Source organism: Dasypus novemcinctus, chromosome 24 (assembly GCF_030445035.2).
Source record: "Dasypus novemcinctus isolate mDasNov1 chromosome 24, mDasNov1.1.hap2, whole genome shotgun sequence".
NCBI lineage: Eukaryota > Metazoa > Chordata > Mammalia > Cingulata > Dasypodidae > Dasypus > Dasypus novemcinctus.
In genome coordinates, this window is record NC_080696.1 from 14,852,340 (window position 1) to 14,870,767 (window position 18,428).

Sequence of the window (18,428 nt, forward strand, 5' to 3'; positions counted from 1 at the left end):
TCGAGCCACTATAAAATTTTCATTTTAACACCTAGCAAGACTCTTTCTTGGGTTCCTTGTAGTAGGTCTGTTCTGATGTTTGCATACCTTTCGTGAGCCTCTTTGATCTAAATCAGAGGTAGGTGAACTTTTTTTGTAAAGGGCCAGATAGTAAATTTTAGGCTTTGTGGGCCAAGAGACAAAATCAAGGATATTAAGTAGGTACTTAAATAAGAGGATAGAAAATTCCTATCCCACCCACCCTATCTTCCTGGGGTGGGCTGTGCTGGTTGGGTATGCTTGCACCCAGTAACTGGCAGGCAGAGCAGGCAAGTGTCATGGTCAGTTTCATTATCTGGACCCCAGGGAATGTCTCTTCTCAGAGAGCCCAGCTATTTCAACTTGGGTGTAAGCAGTGACCATCACAGGCCCGTGACAATGAGACTTGGCCACCAGTCAAGGCGGCAGGCCCCAGCTGGGACTCCTTGGCTCACAATGCTAGCACACTCAAACAATGACCATGGATAGCATAAACACAGGTGATAGGGTAGAGATGACCTGTGTACCTATATCAGTTTTCTATTGCTTCCTAAAAAATTACTACAAATAGCAGCTTAAACACTAAATATTTATTAGCTTCTATAGGCCCAGTGTGACTAGCTTCTCTGCTTGCGGTCTCAGAAGGCCAAAACCAAGAAGTTACACAGGCTGGGGTCTTATCTGGAGGCTGTGAGCAAGAACCACTGCCAAGCTCATTCTGGTTGCTGGTTAAATCCAGTTCCTTGAGCTTGCAGGCCCATTCGACTCGAGAGATCATACTCATACTCCCTGGCTGGGAACCTCTGCAGTGTGAGCCCCTTGGGCCCAGAGGATAAACAGGGACCATCCTGACTTCCTCACAAGTTCTCACGGGTTCATGGTATGCCAAATGCTAAATACTATAGAGCAACACTGTCTGAAAGATGTTTCTGTGAAGATGAAAGTGTCTTCTACCTGTGCTGACCAATATAGTAGCTATGTGGCTTCTGATCACTTGAAATGTGGCTGGTATGACTGAGAAATTGAATTTTAAATTTTATTTAATCTTAAATAACCTAAAATTAAATAGCTACATGTAGTTTGTGGCCACTATGTTGGGCAGTACAGCTCTAGACTTTTGGAGCAATCATGGCTTTTAATATAAGATTTCTGAGCTCAGCGTATGCACTGATATTCATAATTTTCAAATTTATATACTTTAAAAATAAGTAATACTTTAATAGTTCAAAAATGTAATACACACACACAGACACAGACACACAGAAAAATCTACCTTTCAACTCTCCTGCATTTACACAATTCTCTCCTCCCATCTAAAATAATTTCTTGTTATTAGTTTTTTATGTGTTTCCAGAGCTTTTTTTAACTGCCTACATAAGTAAATACATCTGACCTCTGCCTACACAAACTGGTATATATTATCCACACTCTTCTGCTTACTTTGTTCACTTAATTTATATTGAAGACCATTATCCAGAAGCATACAGAGTTTCCTTGTTCTGAAATTGACTGTACCTATCTGCTATTAATGGACATATGGGTTGTTTCAATTCTTTGCAATCCTGCTAGGACGAAAACTCCATGAGAGCAAGACATGTGGCTATTTTATCCAGTGTTGTATACTAAGTACTTTCTGCTGTGCCTGACACATAGTAGGTGCTCAATAAATATCTGTTGATGAAAGAATAGAGAATGACGTTTAATCTGAACAATACTGTAATAAATAACCTCATTTATATCAGTAAGTGTGTGGCTCTGCCTGTAGGGTAAATTCCTAAAATGGAATTGCTGGGTCAAAGGGTGTGTGCTTTTTAAATTTTGATAGATATCACCCAATTGTTCTCCACAGGCTCTCTCCAGCAACGAGCAAGAGTAGATACTCATTATTTCCGTCTGATTACAGACTCATGGGTTTGAAATATCTTTGGAAGGTCACCTACTCCTTTTTCCTGTATGCATAAAATCAGCAAATGCTGTAGTGAAGTAATCTTAGCTAGAGCCAGTTTTGCCTGGATTCTTTAACAAACAAACTGCAGCTGACAGAAGTATATCTTATTCAATAGCCAATCTTCTTTCTGATATATTTGGCCATCTCTCTGGGAAGGATGATGTCAAAATTGAGATTCCCGATAGCCAAAATTCCCAGGGTTATTTAAAAATAACCTTAGACTAAAACTAGAATCCATTTTTGTTCACAAGAAACTTCCATTTATCAAGTACAAGGTCAAGAAGATATGAAGGTGGCCATAAAGAAGAAGCTCATGTGGAAGGTGGTGTATATAGAAGTCTGCTACCCTGGTGGCCCAATGAACCAGGCTTCCTGGGCTCCAACCCTGTGTGGTCCCCTCCCCTTGAATCTACTAACCAAAAGAATGCAGTGAGTGATGCTTTGAGAGAAGAAGCCCTGTTGCACATTCCAGGGCCCTGGCTGAACCCAGTGTTCAGTGGACCCATGATCAGAATGTGACCACAGAAGTGATCTGCCCTGGCACTACTTGGGATAGTGGAACCATCCAGTCAAGCCCTGTCCAAATTCCAGAACCACAGATAAGATAACTGAATTAAATGGAAGTGGTTTAATGCCACAAAATTTTGGGGTAGTTCATCACACAGTGATAGATAACCAAAATACTAAGGCTTGGGAATAAGGAAGAGGTGAGGAAATTAAGTTAGTCCATGAAGAAGGAAAAGTTTCTTTGATTTTTATTTTTCATTTATGATTAGCCATAAATTAAAGCCCTATTCTATTTCACACCAACCTCTTCCAACTCTTTTGGTATTTCTAATAAATAATTCTGTCTTAGCAAGTACTTCTTTTCTGCCAGCCACTTTTGCTATCCACGTTTTAAAGTAAATACTTGAAATGAGGAGTCATCATTTGGAATATGGCATTTATTTCTTGATGTTATAGAGAATTCTGAGAGCTCCTGGTTAAAAATCATCAGGGTGAAAATTCTGTAATCACAGTTAGCCTGTGATTACAGAATCAGAACTATTCATTACAGCCATTCAGAGAATCCTCTTTATGAGTTTAATGACATAAGCATATTGTATTGAATTATCATGGTACTGTATCAATTGGATTCATAAATTTAATATACTCCGTCTGGTTCACATATTCTAATAAAATCCAGAAAGCTTTAAAAATTTTACAAGGATGTGCATTTAAAGTCCATGTGATATTCAATTTTTACAGGTTGAAGCTCTGGCTTGGGGTATTAAGTAACTTTAATCACCATGCTGTCCCAGCCTGGCAGGCTCTCTGAGAGTTCAAGGTACTTGAGTTCCGGCAAGCTTACGGTGAAACCCCACAGACCAACAAACCACATGAGAAAGACCCCAACCTGTGAAGTAGATTGGTCTTTTCTCCAGAGCGTAAGTGAAAACCAGTCCCATTTTGGACTTTATGGCTGTTGGCAGTGTCCAATTTAGCACTGCTTGCCTGCTTCTTGGGCTCCCAGGCACTAGGAAGCCCTGTGCTAGGCCCTGGCAAACAGGACCGTGTGGAGGTTAGGAGCAAGTCAATCCTCTGCACCTCAGTGTCCTCATCTTATTATACTGTCTTCCTACAGTTTAGAAGATTAAATGAGCTAATATCTGGAAAGTGCTTACGACAGGGCCCACTTCACATAGTAAGTAAGCCATCTAGTAAGTGATTGATATTATTAGCTGTACAGTCTCGTCTTCAGGAGGTTAATAGGCAAAATATGTTAATTTCCTTCCCTCTTAGCTGTTTAGAAACACATTGGCTTAAAATATGGAAGTATTTTGAAAGGAAAGTAGAAGACAGCAAAAATCTGAAATGTTGGCCTTTTCCACCAAAATCACCTCATATGAGATATTTATTTTAAGAGGTGTTTTAAGTGAGGAAGAGTCAACATTTCCCCAACCCCATAATAGGGAACCATATTTGGAAACAAGTTAAAATCTAATCCATACCAGATAAATTAATTATCCCCCAAAAGCCTGTTCTAAGAAACAGTTTGGTAACTGAGATTTTGAAAAGTGACTTTTGAGGAGAAAAAAACCCCCTAAACTCTATTTCTCTGTTTCTAAATGCAGGGTTCCTTCCTTCACTGTATACATCTTTAAAGAGATTTCTGACATTCTGAGATCTAATGACTGTTTCATATGACCAATATGATTGGCATAAGCATTCAAATGAGAATTTTGTTGTGTGTTACTTCTTGGCTTTAATGTACTTTAATTCAAAGAACCATGACCTAAAAACTGAAGAATCAAGGAGTATTTTCACATTAATTATTGGCATCCCAAAGTCTTCCCTTTAATAAAACCCAGGAACTGGATGCAGTGATAATGGATCAGGGACAATGAGTGGGGCTTTATTTCCATTCCTTCTCTAGCTGTGGCTTTGGTTGAACAGAAAGATCCTTCCCTTTCCTACCTGACCCAAGGCAGTATGTATATTGATACGATACACTTTCTTAGGTTAGAATTCATTGGGCCTTGGATGGGGCCATCACTGAATATTATTGACTTCCAGGGAAAAGGGGTAGGATTCTGAGACCCTAGGTGGGAAGAAGATGCCCTTTTTTGTTGCTGTTCTTTGGAGAAGGGACTCCGGAGGAGTCACAGTTGTGCCCCAGGGTGATGAGGACCCTGGCCCCATGTGGAGGCTCGTGACCCCAGCCCATGGTGAGGCTTAGCTGGGGATTTCGATTATCTGCACCAATGGTCCTCTTCACTGAGGACAATGACTGAGGATTGATTAGGTCAGGAAAGGTGGAGGCAGGAAGAAAAGCCAGACTGAAACTTGTCTAATTCAGTATCTGTAACTCTAAAAGGATGGGGTAGGCGTGTATTTCATTCAAATGAAAAATTCCTTTTCCAAACAGATATATCTATAGAATTAAGCAAATAAGTTTAAAAATATGTGAATGATTGAAGTACTTCTGGGTGAGTCTTGGACTTCTTGCTGGAGTTCTTTATAAACACGGGAAGCATGCAGAAACACAGACAAAAGCAACAAACAGAGAGAAACCCAGAGAGGCTGGAATCAACAGAGCACAGAGGCATGGAAAAAGGCTTCTGAGAGACTGAGAGAGATGAGCTATATGCCTGCTTGCCCACAGCTGAGCTTCAGAGACCGGCAGAGCCACTATTTTACCCTGCCATGTGAGAGAGGACTCCAGGATTGCCTGCAGCCCAGAGGCTGAGAGAGAGAAAGGGTCCTGAAGGCTGAGAAACAAGCAGTATGCCTGATTGCCCACAGCTAAGCTCAGGGAGAAGGTGAGCCTAGAGGAGAAGGCAGAGACTGGCCTTCACTTTGCCTTACCATGTGGCAGGAGTCCAGGATCACCAGCAACTGACCTTTGGTGAACCAGCATCTCTTGATGATGCCTTGGTTTGGCCATTTCACAGCCTTGGAACTATAAGATTTGACCCTAATAAATCCCCTTTATAAAAAAAAAAAAAAAAAGTGAATTCTGTACTTTCTGCAGAAAATTTCTATAAACTGCAACTTGTCTAATTGCAAAAAAAAAAAAAAAAACTGAAAGGAATTAGTAAAAGCATATATATGGTTGCCAATACATACACTTACACACACAATACATGTTATGTTGTCCAGCATAATACTTTGCTCATAAAAGATACTATTTGCTAAATAACTGACTCAGTGAATGGCTTTTAGGTAATGTTAACAGATGTTAATAAATTTTGATGATTAATGAAAAGTATGGGTTTTCTTTCCATAGAACCTCACCATGTAGAAAAATTTCAGAGTTTACAGTATCATTTTTCTCCTGACCATGGGAAGTTTCCTAAACTACTCTAGAGAAGGAAGACTATTGAATCTTAATTTGTGCTTCAAAGCTGAACTTTAGAAACCCTCAAATCTGTCCTGGCTATCTCTTAAAATCTGAGAAGCTGCTGAAAAGAGTGAAAAATGTTGCTGATTAAGTAGTTGATTAAACATGAGCTTCTTTGGTCACACTGTGTTAAACATCAAATGAACCCAAAACCTGGGTAAGCATCAGTTTTACAGTCATCAAAAACTTTAGCAACAGTACCTGTTTTCAGCTGAAACACTGTGTAAGTAGTACAGTAAGTTAAAAGGAGGTTTTGACAAAATGCAAACAGAAGGCCAATCATAGGGAGCAAAGGGGAATCTTATCAGCTAGAGAATCTTGGAGAAAGCTGCGAGGCTATTTAATCTAAGAAATAATGGGCTAATTTGGGCTAATTTCACTTCCACAGTTTCTGCCACAGAAAATTGCCTTTCACAATGACTGAGCTATTATGTGAATATACCCATATTCTTTCACACGAGAAACTGCAAATGAATGCAATTTTGTGAACTGGAAGATAAGCATTATAAATGGAAACAGAAAGGTGAATCAGCAACAGCATAAACCAAGCACTATAAATACTCCAGAGTCTATCAACAGAAGACAGAATGCACTTGTTGCTCATAGCACATATCCAGGGAATGCTGAAATAAAAGCTGTATAATTCACTGGGTTTCTGTTTCTAGCTGGCTAAAAATCCATTGAGAAAAAGACGATGGCTTCACTTACTACCATTTTAAACTCTGATTAGCAAATGCTCTCGATTTCAGAATCAGTTTCTTTTTTTCCTTTTTCTTTTTTTTATAGGTCCCAGGGCTGGGTATTGAAACTGGGACCTCGTATGTAGGAAGCCATCACTCAACCAATGAGCTATACTGACTCCCCAAGAATCCGTTTGTTAATTTTAATTACAAATAATATATGAAACAGGTGATCTCAATTAGAAAACAATTAAAGTTCTTAATTTTTACTTTTTGATAGTCTGAAATGAAAATTATATATGTACATGTAAATATATTGCAGCAAATTGCTGGAAATAGAAAAAAGTACCTAAAAATAGATGGGGGGCTTTACATGGGCACAAAATAAAAGGTAAAAAGTTGTATGAAACTGGAACTAACTGATATTCATTGTTTCACCATAAATATTGTCTCAAAGGGCTGCAACGTATGCTGCAATTCATTAACATTAAGAAATACAAGTGAAAAGTATAAAAGAAAAACTGTCAAGGGAAAAAGATAACTAACTGAATGTTAAAAATAATGATACAATTTACAAAGGCAGTGTGGGGCAGTACAGAGACCTACTAGTGAAAGCCACAGTGAGGGCCTGTTATCTATGGAAAGCACAATTTATTTGGGAAACAAATCTGAAAAAACGGAGATGGGAATTGAAGCATCTCTGAGAAAGACTAATGAAGACTGAGCAGGGATTTATAAAAGAGAAAGGCTGATTCCCAATGTTGACATATTAATAAAAAGAGAGCAAAGAACTTAGTAGAAATGGGACAGAGACAGTGTTTCTTAAAATTCACAAATGTGCAAGAAGCATTTTGAACATGCCTTTTGAGCCACTGCAACAAAGGAAATATAGGAAGAACTACATTAATATCAATGGAAATGAAATTATTTCAGAAAGCCAGAAGATAAAAGCGACGCCCTCAAGATTATAGCAACAGAAGATGCAAAGTTAAAAATAGAACATCACCCGGGAAGAAAATTAATCTAGAGTGAGAGTGAAGTGGACTGAGTAATGCTGTGTTTCTCAAACAATCTGTGGAGAAAGGCCAACTGATTTTTATTTTATTTTATTTTAATATTTTTAAAATTTCCACTTGGTTGCAGACAGATACTTTTGCTCAGTAAGACAAGTTTACTGATTATGCTCTTAGATGTCACAGCAATGTCAAATTGTTACAGAAGTTTCTAAATGCTTACTCTCAATTTTTGCACTTATCTTGCTGTGGACTTATACCAACTGCTCACAGACTGCCACTGGTCAGCAAACCCACTTTGAGCAGCATGAAATTGCACACAGGAGGATGAAGGGGTGCAGGCAGGGAAGAGAGGAGACAAAGAACAGACATGTGTCAGCCAGGGAGTAGGAGAAAACACATTATCATTTATACCATTATTGGGGTTCTAGAAATTGGAAAGTTTCTTCATGTCACAATGTCACAGATGAAAAAAAAAGATCAATTTAAAAAAATGAGACACAACTTTACAAATATCAAATTGAAGATTTTAAACTAATAAAACTAGGTTGGTGAAGGTGTGATTAACTGGTTGACATGCTAGGAGTATGACTGATAAAAATTCTTTTTTGAAGAGCCAACTGGTAATATTTATCAAGAGCTTTAAAACAGTCACGTTCTTTGTCCTAATATTTCTACTACTAGGAATTTATAAAAAGGAAATAACAAGAAATATATACATATAAGTGTGTATAAACAAGAATGGCTACTGGAGTATTAAATACAATAACACAAAAATTTAAACAACCTAAATGTCCAAGGAGGGAAGAGTGAAATAAATTGTGATGGCGTTTTATCCAGCTGGTAAAGATCATGTAAAAGCATCTTAGGAGGGAAGCAGGTTGTAGCTCAGTGGTCTGAGCATCTGCTGCCCACGTACAAGGTCCTGGGTTCAATTTCCAGTACTCCCTAAAAAAAAAATAACCCAAGGAAAAAGATCACATAAAACAATAATAATGATAAAAATAATAGTATTTACTAGAGTTAGAGGAAATTGATTAAAATGATACACACAGAGTGTGTGCCTAATTTAATTCAAACTTTTGTATGTTAAAACATAAAGATTACCAGAGGGTATTAATTAGATGCAGGGGATTTTTATTTTATTGGCAACTTTTATTGGAACATATATTCCATTTGTAATCATTGAAAAAAGAAATATAAAAGTTGAAGTGCCACATCCAAAGCAAAGGTACAAAAGCCACTGGCCAAGCCAGGTGCTCAGCCCTCTGCACAGAAGCTCAGACTCGGCGCTCAGGTTAACTGGTGATTTCCACCCAGAGAGGATATTGAAGGTATTTACCAGTTCATAGGACAGAGGCCCTGCCTAAGGACAATAGGTGCTGGCTAGTGTCTTGGTCCTGGAGACCCCGGATGTGTTAAGCATCTCCACTCTACTTGCAGAATGGTGAGGAGGCCTGCCGTGGCTGGGGGGAGAACAGTCAGAAGGCTTGGGAACTTGGCAAATTATCACCCAGTATGAAAGGTTTTACTATGGAACACCAGGTACCTCTGTACTGGTTCAGGGCAGTTGAATATCAATCCCATTCCACCCTCAACTCTGCTCCTCTCTCAGCTTTCTCCATCTCGGCAACAGTCTGTTCTCCACAGAGCAACCAGTATCCTTCCTTCCATCTTACATCAGATGATGCCACATCTCTGCTCACACTCTCCAGGGGCATGCCATCTTATTCAGATAAGTGTTCAAAGTCCCCACCGTGGACTCAAGGCCCTCCACGGTCCAGCCCAACCCACCTGCTTGACCTCACCTTCTACTTCCCTCTTCCTCATGATGCTGTAGCCTCACTCCCCTCCTTGCTGCTTCCAGGACACACCAGCACTCTCCTCCTTCTGGCCTTTACACTTGCTGCTCCCTCTGACTGAACAGGTATTCAGTCGGCTCACTCCTGTGCTTCCTACAGGTCTCTGTTCAAATGTCCCCTTGTCAGAAACTCCTTCTCTAATATCCTATATATACAGCACTCGCACTTCCATCATTCTCCATCTCTCTTATCCCACTTTTTCCTTCTTCACAGCACTCATCATACCTGATATATGTATTGTTTGTTTTCTTATTGTCTGCTTCCCTTCACTAAAGTAAAACTCCATAACGGTAAGATTTTGTCTGTTTAATTTGCTGCTACAACATTCTCACTATGTGCATTCACTAAATGGCATGCACTAGAATGTTCACAGCAGCACTATTTGTAATCATCCTACCCTGGAAACAGACCAAACGGCCATCAACAGTAGAATAAAAGATATGCTTTTGGAATATGGATAACAATTGAACATAAGAATTAAAAATAAACAGACAACTGCTTGTGCATCACCATGGATGGACTGTGCAAACAAAATACTGATTAAAGAGGTAAAACTAATCTATATCGTAGAAGATAGGCTGGTAGCCATTTATGAAGAGGACAGAGAAAATAATAGTTGGCAGAGGCCATTAAGGGGCTTTTGGGATACTGGCCATGTCCTAGTTTTTGACATGGTGGTACTTAAGAAGATGTATTCACCTTGTGAAGATTTAACAAAGTGCTAATCTTCATGAACTTCATGGGATATGCATTATGTTTTTGTTTTTATAAGTTTATTTGAAAATTACCTTATGTTTTACATTATGGTTTACATTTTAGCCTATAGATTTTACACATTTTTGGTGTAATTTAGCATGTCCTATATCCATCATTGCATGATCTTGTGGAACACTTCCATTGCCCCCCAGTTATCCTGATTCCATCTATTCTATACCCCCTCAGTAACAATCTTCACTACTTGAAGGACCAGATTCACAGATACTTGCAACAATGCTGAGGGCTTGACATGCTAGACTGCCTAACCCATTGGGAGCCACCAATTCTCTTGAGACACAATTCCCTCTGTTTGAAAACATAAGGCCTCCCCAGGATGTGGGTACACCTTCACACTCATTTCATGGGTCTCCAGCCAATGATTTAACACATTATGACAAAATGAGCACTCACACACTACCTAGAAGCCTGCCCCTGTGCCAGATGCCCCTCCTTAAGCAAGTTAAACAGGTAATCCTTCCTTATTATATTTTCTAAAGAGTTTTCTCAACATTATAGTTTCAATATTTTCATAGTAGTTACACTTACAAACGACAAATGAGGGAGTGCTGAGTTCCTCCCCAGGGGAGCTCTATCACATTCCCCAATGAATAGCAACACTCCCCCAAGTGCAACGGTAAAGACCAACCAAGAAGGATGGTCCAATGATGAGCCTTGATACTGATAACTATGCTTATGAGCCTGTGTGCCTGAAATATGAACTAGGCCTAGAGCTGCAGGGTGCCTAAGAGTTACCTCCTGAGAGCCTCCATGTTGCTCAAATGTGGCCACTCTCTAAGCCAAACTCAGCATGCAAATGCAATTACCTTCCCCCCAGCATGAGCCCTGACTCCCTGGTGCCAAAAGATTACTCTCACTCACTAACTGGTGATGCAACTAGAAAGAGACCTTGAATAAAAGAGTCAACTCAGACCAGCAGAATATCTCAGCTTACATGTAGGATCACGTGTTAAAAACTGCTTTCTGACCTTGAATAAAAAGGGGAAATGGCAAAGACAAATGAGTTTATAAGGCTAAGAGTCTTAAAAAAGAGTCGGGAGGGGTCGTACTTATGCACACCTCAGCAGGATCCCAGAGACAGCCAAAGTAGATACAACTCCAGGTACTGGTTCTCCTGAGGGCTACAGAGACCCACAGGTTCTACGGTCACAGCAGATGGCTCTGGAGTTCAGTGCCGTGTCAGTGGGCCCTACTTTGAAATTTGTGGTCCTGAGTATGATGGAGTTGGACTCAGATGTGACCTTCCTACACATGCCTTTTCTGTTACTTTTACCAAACCATGGTTGACACTAGGGTTGGTGTATAGTCAGGAGACTTGAATCTCTGGACTGTCCAAGTGCCAGCTGGGGCCTGATCAGCACACTTGCAACTCCTACCCTCCGGTTTGTTGGACTTATCCAGGTCAGCTAACAGGGCGGTGAAGATGGTCAACCACCACACCAGGGAACTGAGAGTGCCTACAACTGCAAGCAGGAGAACTGCATCCATCATCCATGTGAAATCTAAGCCCCCTCTCGATATAGAGGTGGAGTGGACATTACCATCCCAGGGTCCACAGGATGGAGGAATAAAATATGGATTAGAGTGGACTTACTGATATTCTACTACAGAACTATTGTGACTAGTAATGGAAGAAATTGTAGCATTGATATGGAGAAAGTGGCCACTGTAGTTGCTGAGAGGGAAGAAGAGATGTGATGTGGGGGCATATTTGAGACTTGGAGTTGCCCTAAATGATACTGCAGGGACAGATGCTGGACATTATATATCCTGCCATAACCCACTGAATATACTGGGGAAGAGTGTAAACGACAATATAAACTATTATCCATGTGGTGCAGCAGTGCTCCAAAATGTATTCACTAAGCACAATGAATGTGCCAAAATGATGAAAGAGGTTGATGTGGGAGGAGTGGGGTAGGGGTGGGGGGGAGGTATATGGGAATCTCTTATTTTTTTGATTGTAACATTTTTTGAGATCTAGGTATCTTCAAAAAAAACAATTTAAAAAATTGATGGGGGTGGCGGGGGGATAATGGGGTATATGGGAACCTCTTATGTTTTATAATATAATGTTTTGTGTGATCTATTAACTTTTAAAAAAGTTTATTTGAAAATTAAAGTAAAAATCAGAGAGTATGAAAATGAGTTCTTAGTTCCTAAGAACTAAAACACCACTGGGATAATAAAGGTGAAGAAATGCCCTGGAAAGTAGAATGGGAGGGAGAGAAAGAAGGGGGCAGGGTGTAAGAGAAGGAGAGAGAGAGAGAGAGAGAGAGAGAGAGGCAGAAAATAGAGGAAAGAGGAAAATTAGAGGACAGGACTGGGAGGTTCAGCACTGAAGAAAAGGGAGTTTAGAAAGAAAAAGCCTGAAAAGAGGATATCATCCAGAAAATAAATCAAGAAAACTTCCCTGAAATGAAGGGCATGAAGGAGCCTGAAAGAAACTATGCAGTGTGCAGCAGAACCGATGAGGGAGACCTTCAGCAAACTAGCACTGAAAAAGCTCAGAACTTTGAGGACGGAGGGAAGGCCCAACAAAGGATCAAGGATCAGGGTGGTTTTGAACAGCCCAAAAGCAGCACTGGAATTAGAAGCAAATGGAGGAATACTCTCAAAATTCTGAAAGAATATGGTTTCCAACTAACATTTTATATCAAGCCATTGTGTGGGTAAATAGACATTTTCAGACATCTCTCTAAAAATTTACTTTTCATACATCCTTCTCAGGACACTGCTAGAGGATGTACTCCAGCAAAATGAGAGAGTGAATCAAGAACAAGGAAGCCACGGGGTACAAGAAGCAGGGGAACCCATTCAAGGAGAACAAGGGCTGGTGGAGAAGGAATAGCACAGAACACAAAGTGTGACCCATCTCACTGGAACAGGGAAGGGATTGTCAGGGGAGAATTCTTTAGGGAGATACACTCAAAAGATGGTCTGAATGCTCTGGAGAAAAGATTTATACAGTTAATCAAGAGATCCAAGTTAAATTCATGATAAGTACATAGTAAAGCAAGTAAACAAACAAAAACCTTTAATTATGAGAGGGCAAATCTGCAGGAGAGGAAATGTAATGGCAATGAACTACACGGATCAGCTGTAAAGAGACACGGGCAGAATAATGCAGACGCTGGATGCTGGTCTCACTATGGTCATCATACAAGCACACGGGACACCGAGGAGGGGCACGGCAAGAGCGTCTGCATGATAAAGGAGGCTACTGGAGAGGACTGCATGTTAGCCTATCATGGGATGTTAACAGCACCAAAAAAGACACACACACACAAATCAAGAAGTAGTAGTGTAAGAAATATGATTTTAGTTTGGAGGAACATACCAAAAGAAGCAACTAAGACTGTTGAAAGGTTGCTGCTGGGAAGAGAGAAATGGAGGGCATAAAAGAAGAGCAGAGGACTGCTTTTCAGAATAAACCTAATAAAACTATTGGTGTGTATGCAACCTTGACAATGATTTTTTTTTTTAATGTTTTAAAAATTAGGCATATAAACAAAACAGCACTCGGTCTGTCTCCAGGTTCAGACATATATAAATAAACACACAGGAAAATGGACAGAAAGGTTATACGCCCCTTTCCACCCCCACACCCGGCGACCTCTGGGCAGGTGGCTCACTTCGCCATCCTCTGAAAGTGAGGTAAGCACAGGGGCGCAGCTGGGTTACTTAGGAGGCGATCCTGAGAACTGAAGTGAGGGTGTGGAAAAGCGAGGGCGGCAGAGGGAGAACCACCACCAAAGCAGGTCACCGCTGTGGGGGAGCTCGTCCTGCGGAGAGCCTCGGAGAAATGCACAGACTGCACTTCCCCACGCTCCTTGTCCAGAGCCCTTTGGGCCTGGTCAGGGTCTGAGCAGGGAGCAAAGTCAAAAGGCCGGCAGATCCCGGTCAGCAGGCACTGGAACTGCCCACCCCGGATGCCACCACAGGCGGACATGCAACAGCACACACAGCACGAGCGTGCCATGTGATGGGGCGACGGCTGCTGGTGGCTGAGGGGGCCCGAGCTTTGGCTTAAAGCGGGTGCCCCTCGCTAGTGCCCCTCGCTAGTGCAGCCTGCCGATGGCCCTGGTGCGCTGAAGTGCTCCTGAACCAGGACAATAGGGAGAGTGGACTTGCACACGCTCTTGGCCTCGCTTGCTGGGATTTCCTCCTCAGTGTTCTTATTTTTGACTTTAGCACCCCATTTTCTGAGGAGGACATTTTGGCCTCACAACAAGGTTTCTCATTATTTTCCAAAGGATAAAGAAGCACACCCTTAGGCCTCAAGGACTCAGTGAATGGAGGGCTTGAACTCAGGTGCCCACGCTGGACCTAAGCAAACTCACCTTCAGAATGATTCCAAAGCAGTCAGAAGAGGCCAAGAGCAGCCCTTCAGCTCCCACCTTGCCTGCTGCTTTAGCAAGTAGCCAGTAGGCCAGTCTGACATGCATGTGGGACAAGCTGTAAGGGCTGCCCCCAGTGCACCGACGCCCAGGGTGACAGGGCTACCCTGCAATCACTTCCAGGGCTGCCAGTGTTGCCTCTGTTTTATGATTTTACAAGAAAGGTACAGTTGTCTTACTTAATTCTATTGTATAATAATTATATCTCTATATATCTACATAATTATGCCTATGTAATATACTGAATTGTCCAATCTATAGCTATAATCTATATCCTTATTTATAGAATTATACATATATAATTATACTTATAATATTTGCATAACCATAAATCATATCTTATAACACATTTTATCTTATAAATCTTTTTATGCTCTCCCAAATGAATATTTACAAGATACTGGCTGCATTTAAACAACTCAATCTAGAGGATTCTAAATGACAATCAGGCCACCCAGTGGTGCCAGGAAGGGACTAAGAAACCAACTGGTGAGATATCCTTATATTCTGAGACTGGATAATCTGTGTACTGCGGGGGGGAAAGAAATAGCAGGTTCTAGTAGAAATGAACAACCACAACTAAACAAATAATGGGATAATCAAGCTGGAAATTAATGATACAAATATACCAATGATTCAAGATGGCCACTGATTCTAAAACAATTTTAATAACTCAGACAGCATCAGAAGGTAGTCAGTAAATGACTTTTCTACCACCGGGCAGCACATCTTAAGCACGGCTATTCTTTTTCCCCACTTTTAGCTGCATTTCTTTCCGACACTTCCCCTGGGGCCTGGAAGCTAATTAAATGCTTCAATTTAAAAGACCTTTCCTTCTCACCCCTGTAGTGCCACAGCATGAATGTGAGTAGTAAGGGGCGGCGGAAAGAGAAAATATTAAAATGGTATTTAATTAAGCCAAGTAAACAATAAGGTCAACAGCAACTTGAAGATAACATCTGTCTCTGAACAAGGTAGGCCAGCCACCTCCAGGTACTGGGATAGAGAGGCGAGCTGATGCAGGATGCTCCTTTTGTCTCTGCCACTCGTGATACCTACTTCTGTCTCAGAGGCAATGAGATATTTAATAAAAGAAAACAAATAGCGCTGTCTCGCTGCTTTTAGGCAGAGAGTAGGAACAACCCTCCAGCTGTTTAACTCTGTAATGTTCATTCAGGCCTTATTGCATTTTGCTTCTAAAAGTAACCAGGGAAATGAAAAATGTTCCATACTGAACTCTATTAACAGAGCACCCACAGCTCTAAGTCTGCCATCTTGAGCTGCGCCGTATGCTGCCATCCAATGCTATTTCCGTAAGTAGGGAAGACTGGAGAATCCCTGTTATGCTTTTGCTGAGCCCCAAACACCCTGTAAATGAGCAGGGGAGCTGGGGGAGATGACAGATGTTACTGATTTAATGCTAGGACTGATTCAATGTGGGACTGTAATTGAGATTGATAGTAGAATATCAAAAGCCCCCAAAATGAGCTGGTGTTTCTGCGTGATGGAATTGGACTCAGAGGGGATCTCTTTTCACAAGACTTGCATGCTACTTTATTGGAATTGTAGTTGGTGCTGGGTTTAAGATATATGTAGGGGATTTGAATCTCTAGACTGATAATATGACACCTAGGCCCAGAGCCTCAACAGACTTCAGCTCCTACACTTTGATTTATTGGACTTACTCCACTCAGCTAACATGGAGTTGAAGAAGGTCAACCACCACAACATGGAGCCTAGAGTGTCTACAACTGAAAGCAGGAGGAGTGCATCCAGTATCCATGTGGAATCTAAGCCCCCTCCTGACATAGAATTGCAATGGACACAACCAATCCAATGTCCACAGAGAAAATGTGGAATGGGTGTGGGAATGGTAGCCATGAGGGCTGCTGGGTTTGGGGAATGGGAGGAAGAGATGAGATGTGGAGGCGTTTTCGGGACATGGAGTTGTCCTGGATAGTGCTTCACGGACAATTACGGGACACTGTAGATCCCCCCAGGGCCCACTGGATGGAACGTGAGAGAGTCTGGCCTATGATGTGGACCATTGACTATGGGGTGCAGTGATGCTCAGAGATGAACTTACCAGGTGCAATGGATGTGTCATGATGATGGGAGAGAGTGTTGCTGTGGGGGGAGTGGGGGGAGTGGGGGGTGGGGGCGGTGGGGTTGAGTGGGACCTCATTTTTTTTTAATGTAATTAAAAAAAAATAATAATAAATAATTAAAAAAAAAAAAAGAAAAAAAAAGAAAAAAAAAAAAAAAGCTCCCAAATGGAAAAATTACCACTGCAGCTGTGTCTGGGGAGAATGGAAATGGCTTCCAACCTCCAAATTAGTGAAGTGGTAAGGAGGCTCTATTTCAACATCATGGATAGTGTGTAGAAATGTAAAATTCACAAACATACTTAATACCAGATTTCACTTTCTGGTTAAGATTAATGTAGAAGGTTGTTTTTTTGGGGGGGAGGGAGGTCTGACTATTTCACCTCCACTCTTCAGCTTTCATTCAGCAGAACAACAAGCCACACTGAACCTTTCTCTCGTGTATCTCTCTAATCCACTGCCTGCCACCCAATCTCCATCTCAGCTGCCATTACTTCCTAGTTTAGGCCACCATTGTGTCTCTCCTGGAAGAAAGCAAAAGCAACAGCCCAATATAGTTCTTCTGGTTCCAGTCTCCCCTGCAGTAAAATCTCACCCTCCACTCCCCTGTTCAAAACCCTCCACTGACTCCTCATTCTTCTCCAGATGAGGCCCAAAGTCATGAAGATGACTTGAGGAATTTGGCTTTTGCTTCCCTGTCTACCTCCCCACCATTCTTATCTTTCTACAGTAGATACAGAGTCCTGGGTCTCACCTTAGTCCTGCTGAGTCTGGAGATATTGGAAAAAGGTCTGAGATTCTGTAATTTCCAAAAAGCTGCTCAAAATGATTTTGATGATTGGCTAGTTAGGTCTGGGAACCACTGACTTGGCAATCACACCTTGGACCTACTGCCGAATTATTAGTAGCTGACTATTCCCTGCAGTTCTGACAATAACGTGAAATTACTTGTTCATCAGTCTCTGTGAACTCTTTGAACCCAGGAACCATGTAAGTGATAACGTGTGGGACAAGCTCGGTCCAGGCATGGGGAGTGGTCCTGAGAAGGAACAATGACCGCCACTGTCCTTGGATTGCTTTAATAAAGGCAGCAAAGATTCCAAGACAGAGGCCACCAGATGCTGCGTGCTTCTTCTGTGATACAATGGGAAGGAGAGTTACACCTATAAGATGTTACTTTTGAAAAAAAATCAAACTAAACTCGATCAAACCTCCAGGTCTAACTACTGGTCTTAAAAAAATGCAGGATTAGAGAAGCATGGTGAACAGCAGCATGGGGATACAATCAGCAAAACCCAGGGTGAGAGGAACTCAACAGGCAAAATATTAATAATATGACTTGCTCTATAAATAAATGGAAAAAAGAAAAGGGAGGGGATGCCTATAGATTGTGAGAGACTGAAGAGATGTATCAACCAAATGCTATGTGTGGATCTAATTTGGGTCTTGGTTCAAACAAGTTTATTGAAAAAAATAAGAAAATTGGCAAGGCTTGAACAATGACTGGGTTTTTGTTTATATTAAGGGATTAAAGTTTGTTTTGGGAATGTGTGTGTGATGATGATGGTATTGTAGACATGTTTAAAAAAAAATAGTCCTTCTCTTTTAAGAAATAGACCCTAAATTATTTATGGGTGAAATGATATGATGTCTGGGATTTACTCTGAAATAATCCTGTGTGTGTATGTGTAGTGTGTGGGGACATAAAAGAAACAAGATTGGTTGGATGCTTATAAATGTTGAAG

General features: G+C 41.1%; 1 protein-coding gene across 12 annotated transcripts in view; it reads right to left on the reverse strand.

Moving 5' to 3' along the window:
- Nucleotides 1–18,428, reverse strand: part of KIF16B (kinesin family member 16B) — a 321,124-nt gene that overhangs the window by 19,780 nt on the left and 282,916 nt on the right. For 3 of the 12 annotated variants that reach the window (XM_058287590.2, XM_058287588.2, XM_058287587.2), the window contains one exon: nt 7,620–8,490. The exons of 8 other annotated variants lie outside the window; for them this stretch is intronic. In XM_058287590.2, the coding sequence (XP_058143573.1) occupies nt 8,431–8,490 (60 nt within the window). In that variant the 3' untranslated portion in view covers nt 7,620–8,430. Of the gene's footprint in view, nt 1–7,619; nt 8,491–18,428 lie in introns of those variants that run through there. One more of the 12 variants, XM_058287594.2, reaches the window with a different exon arrangement.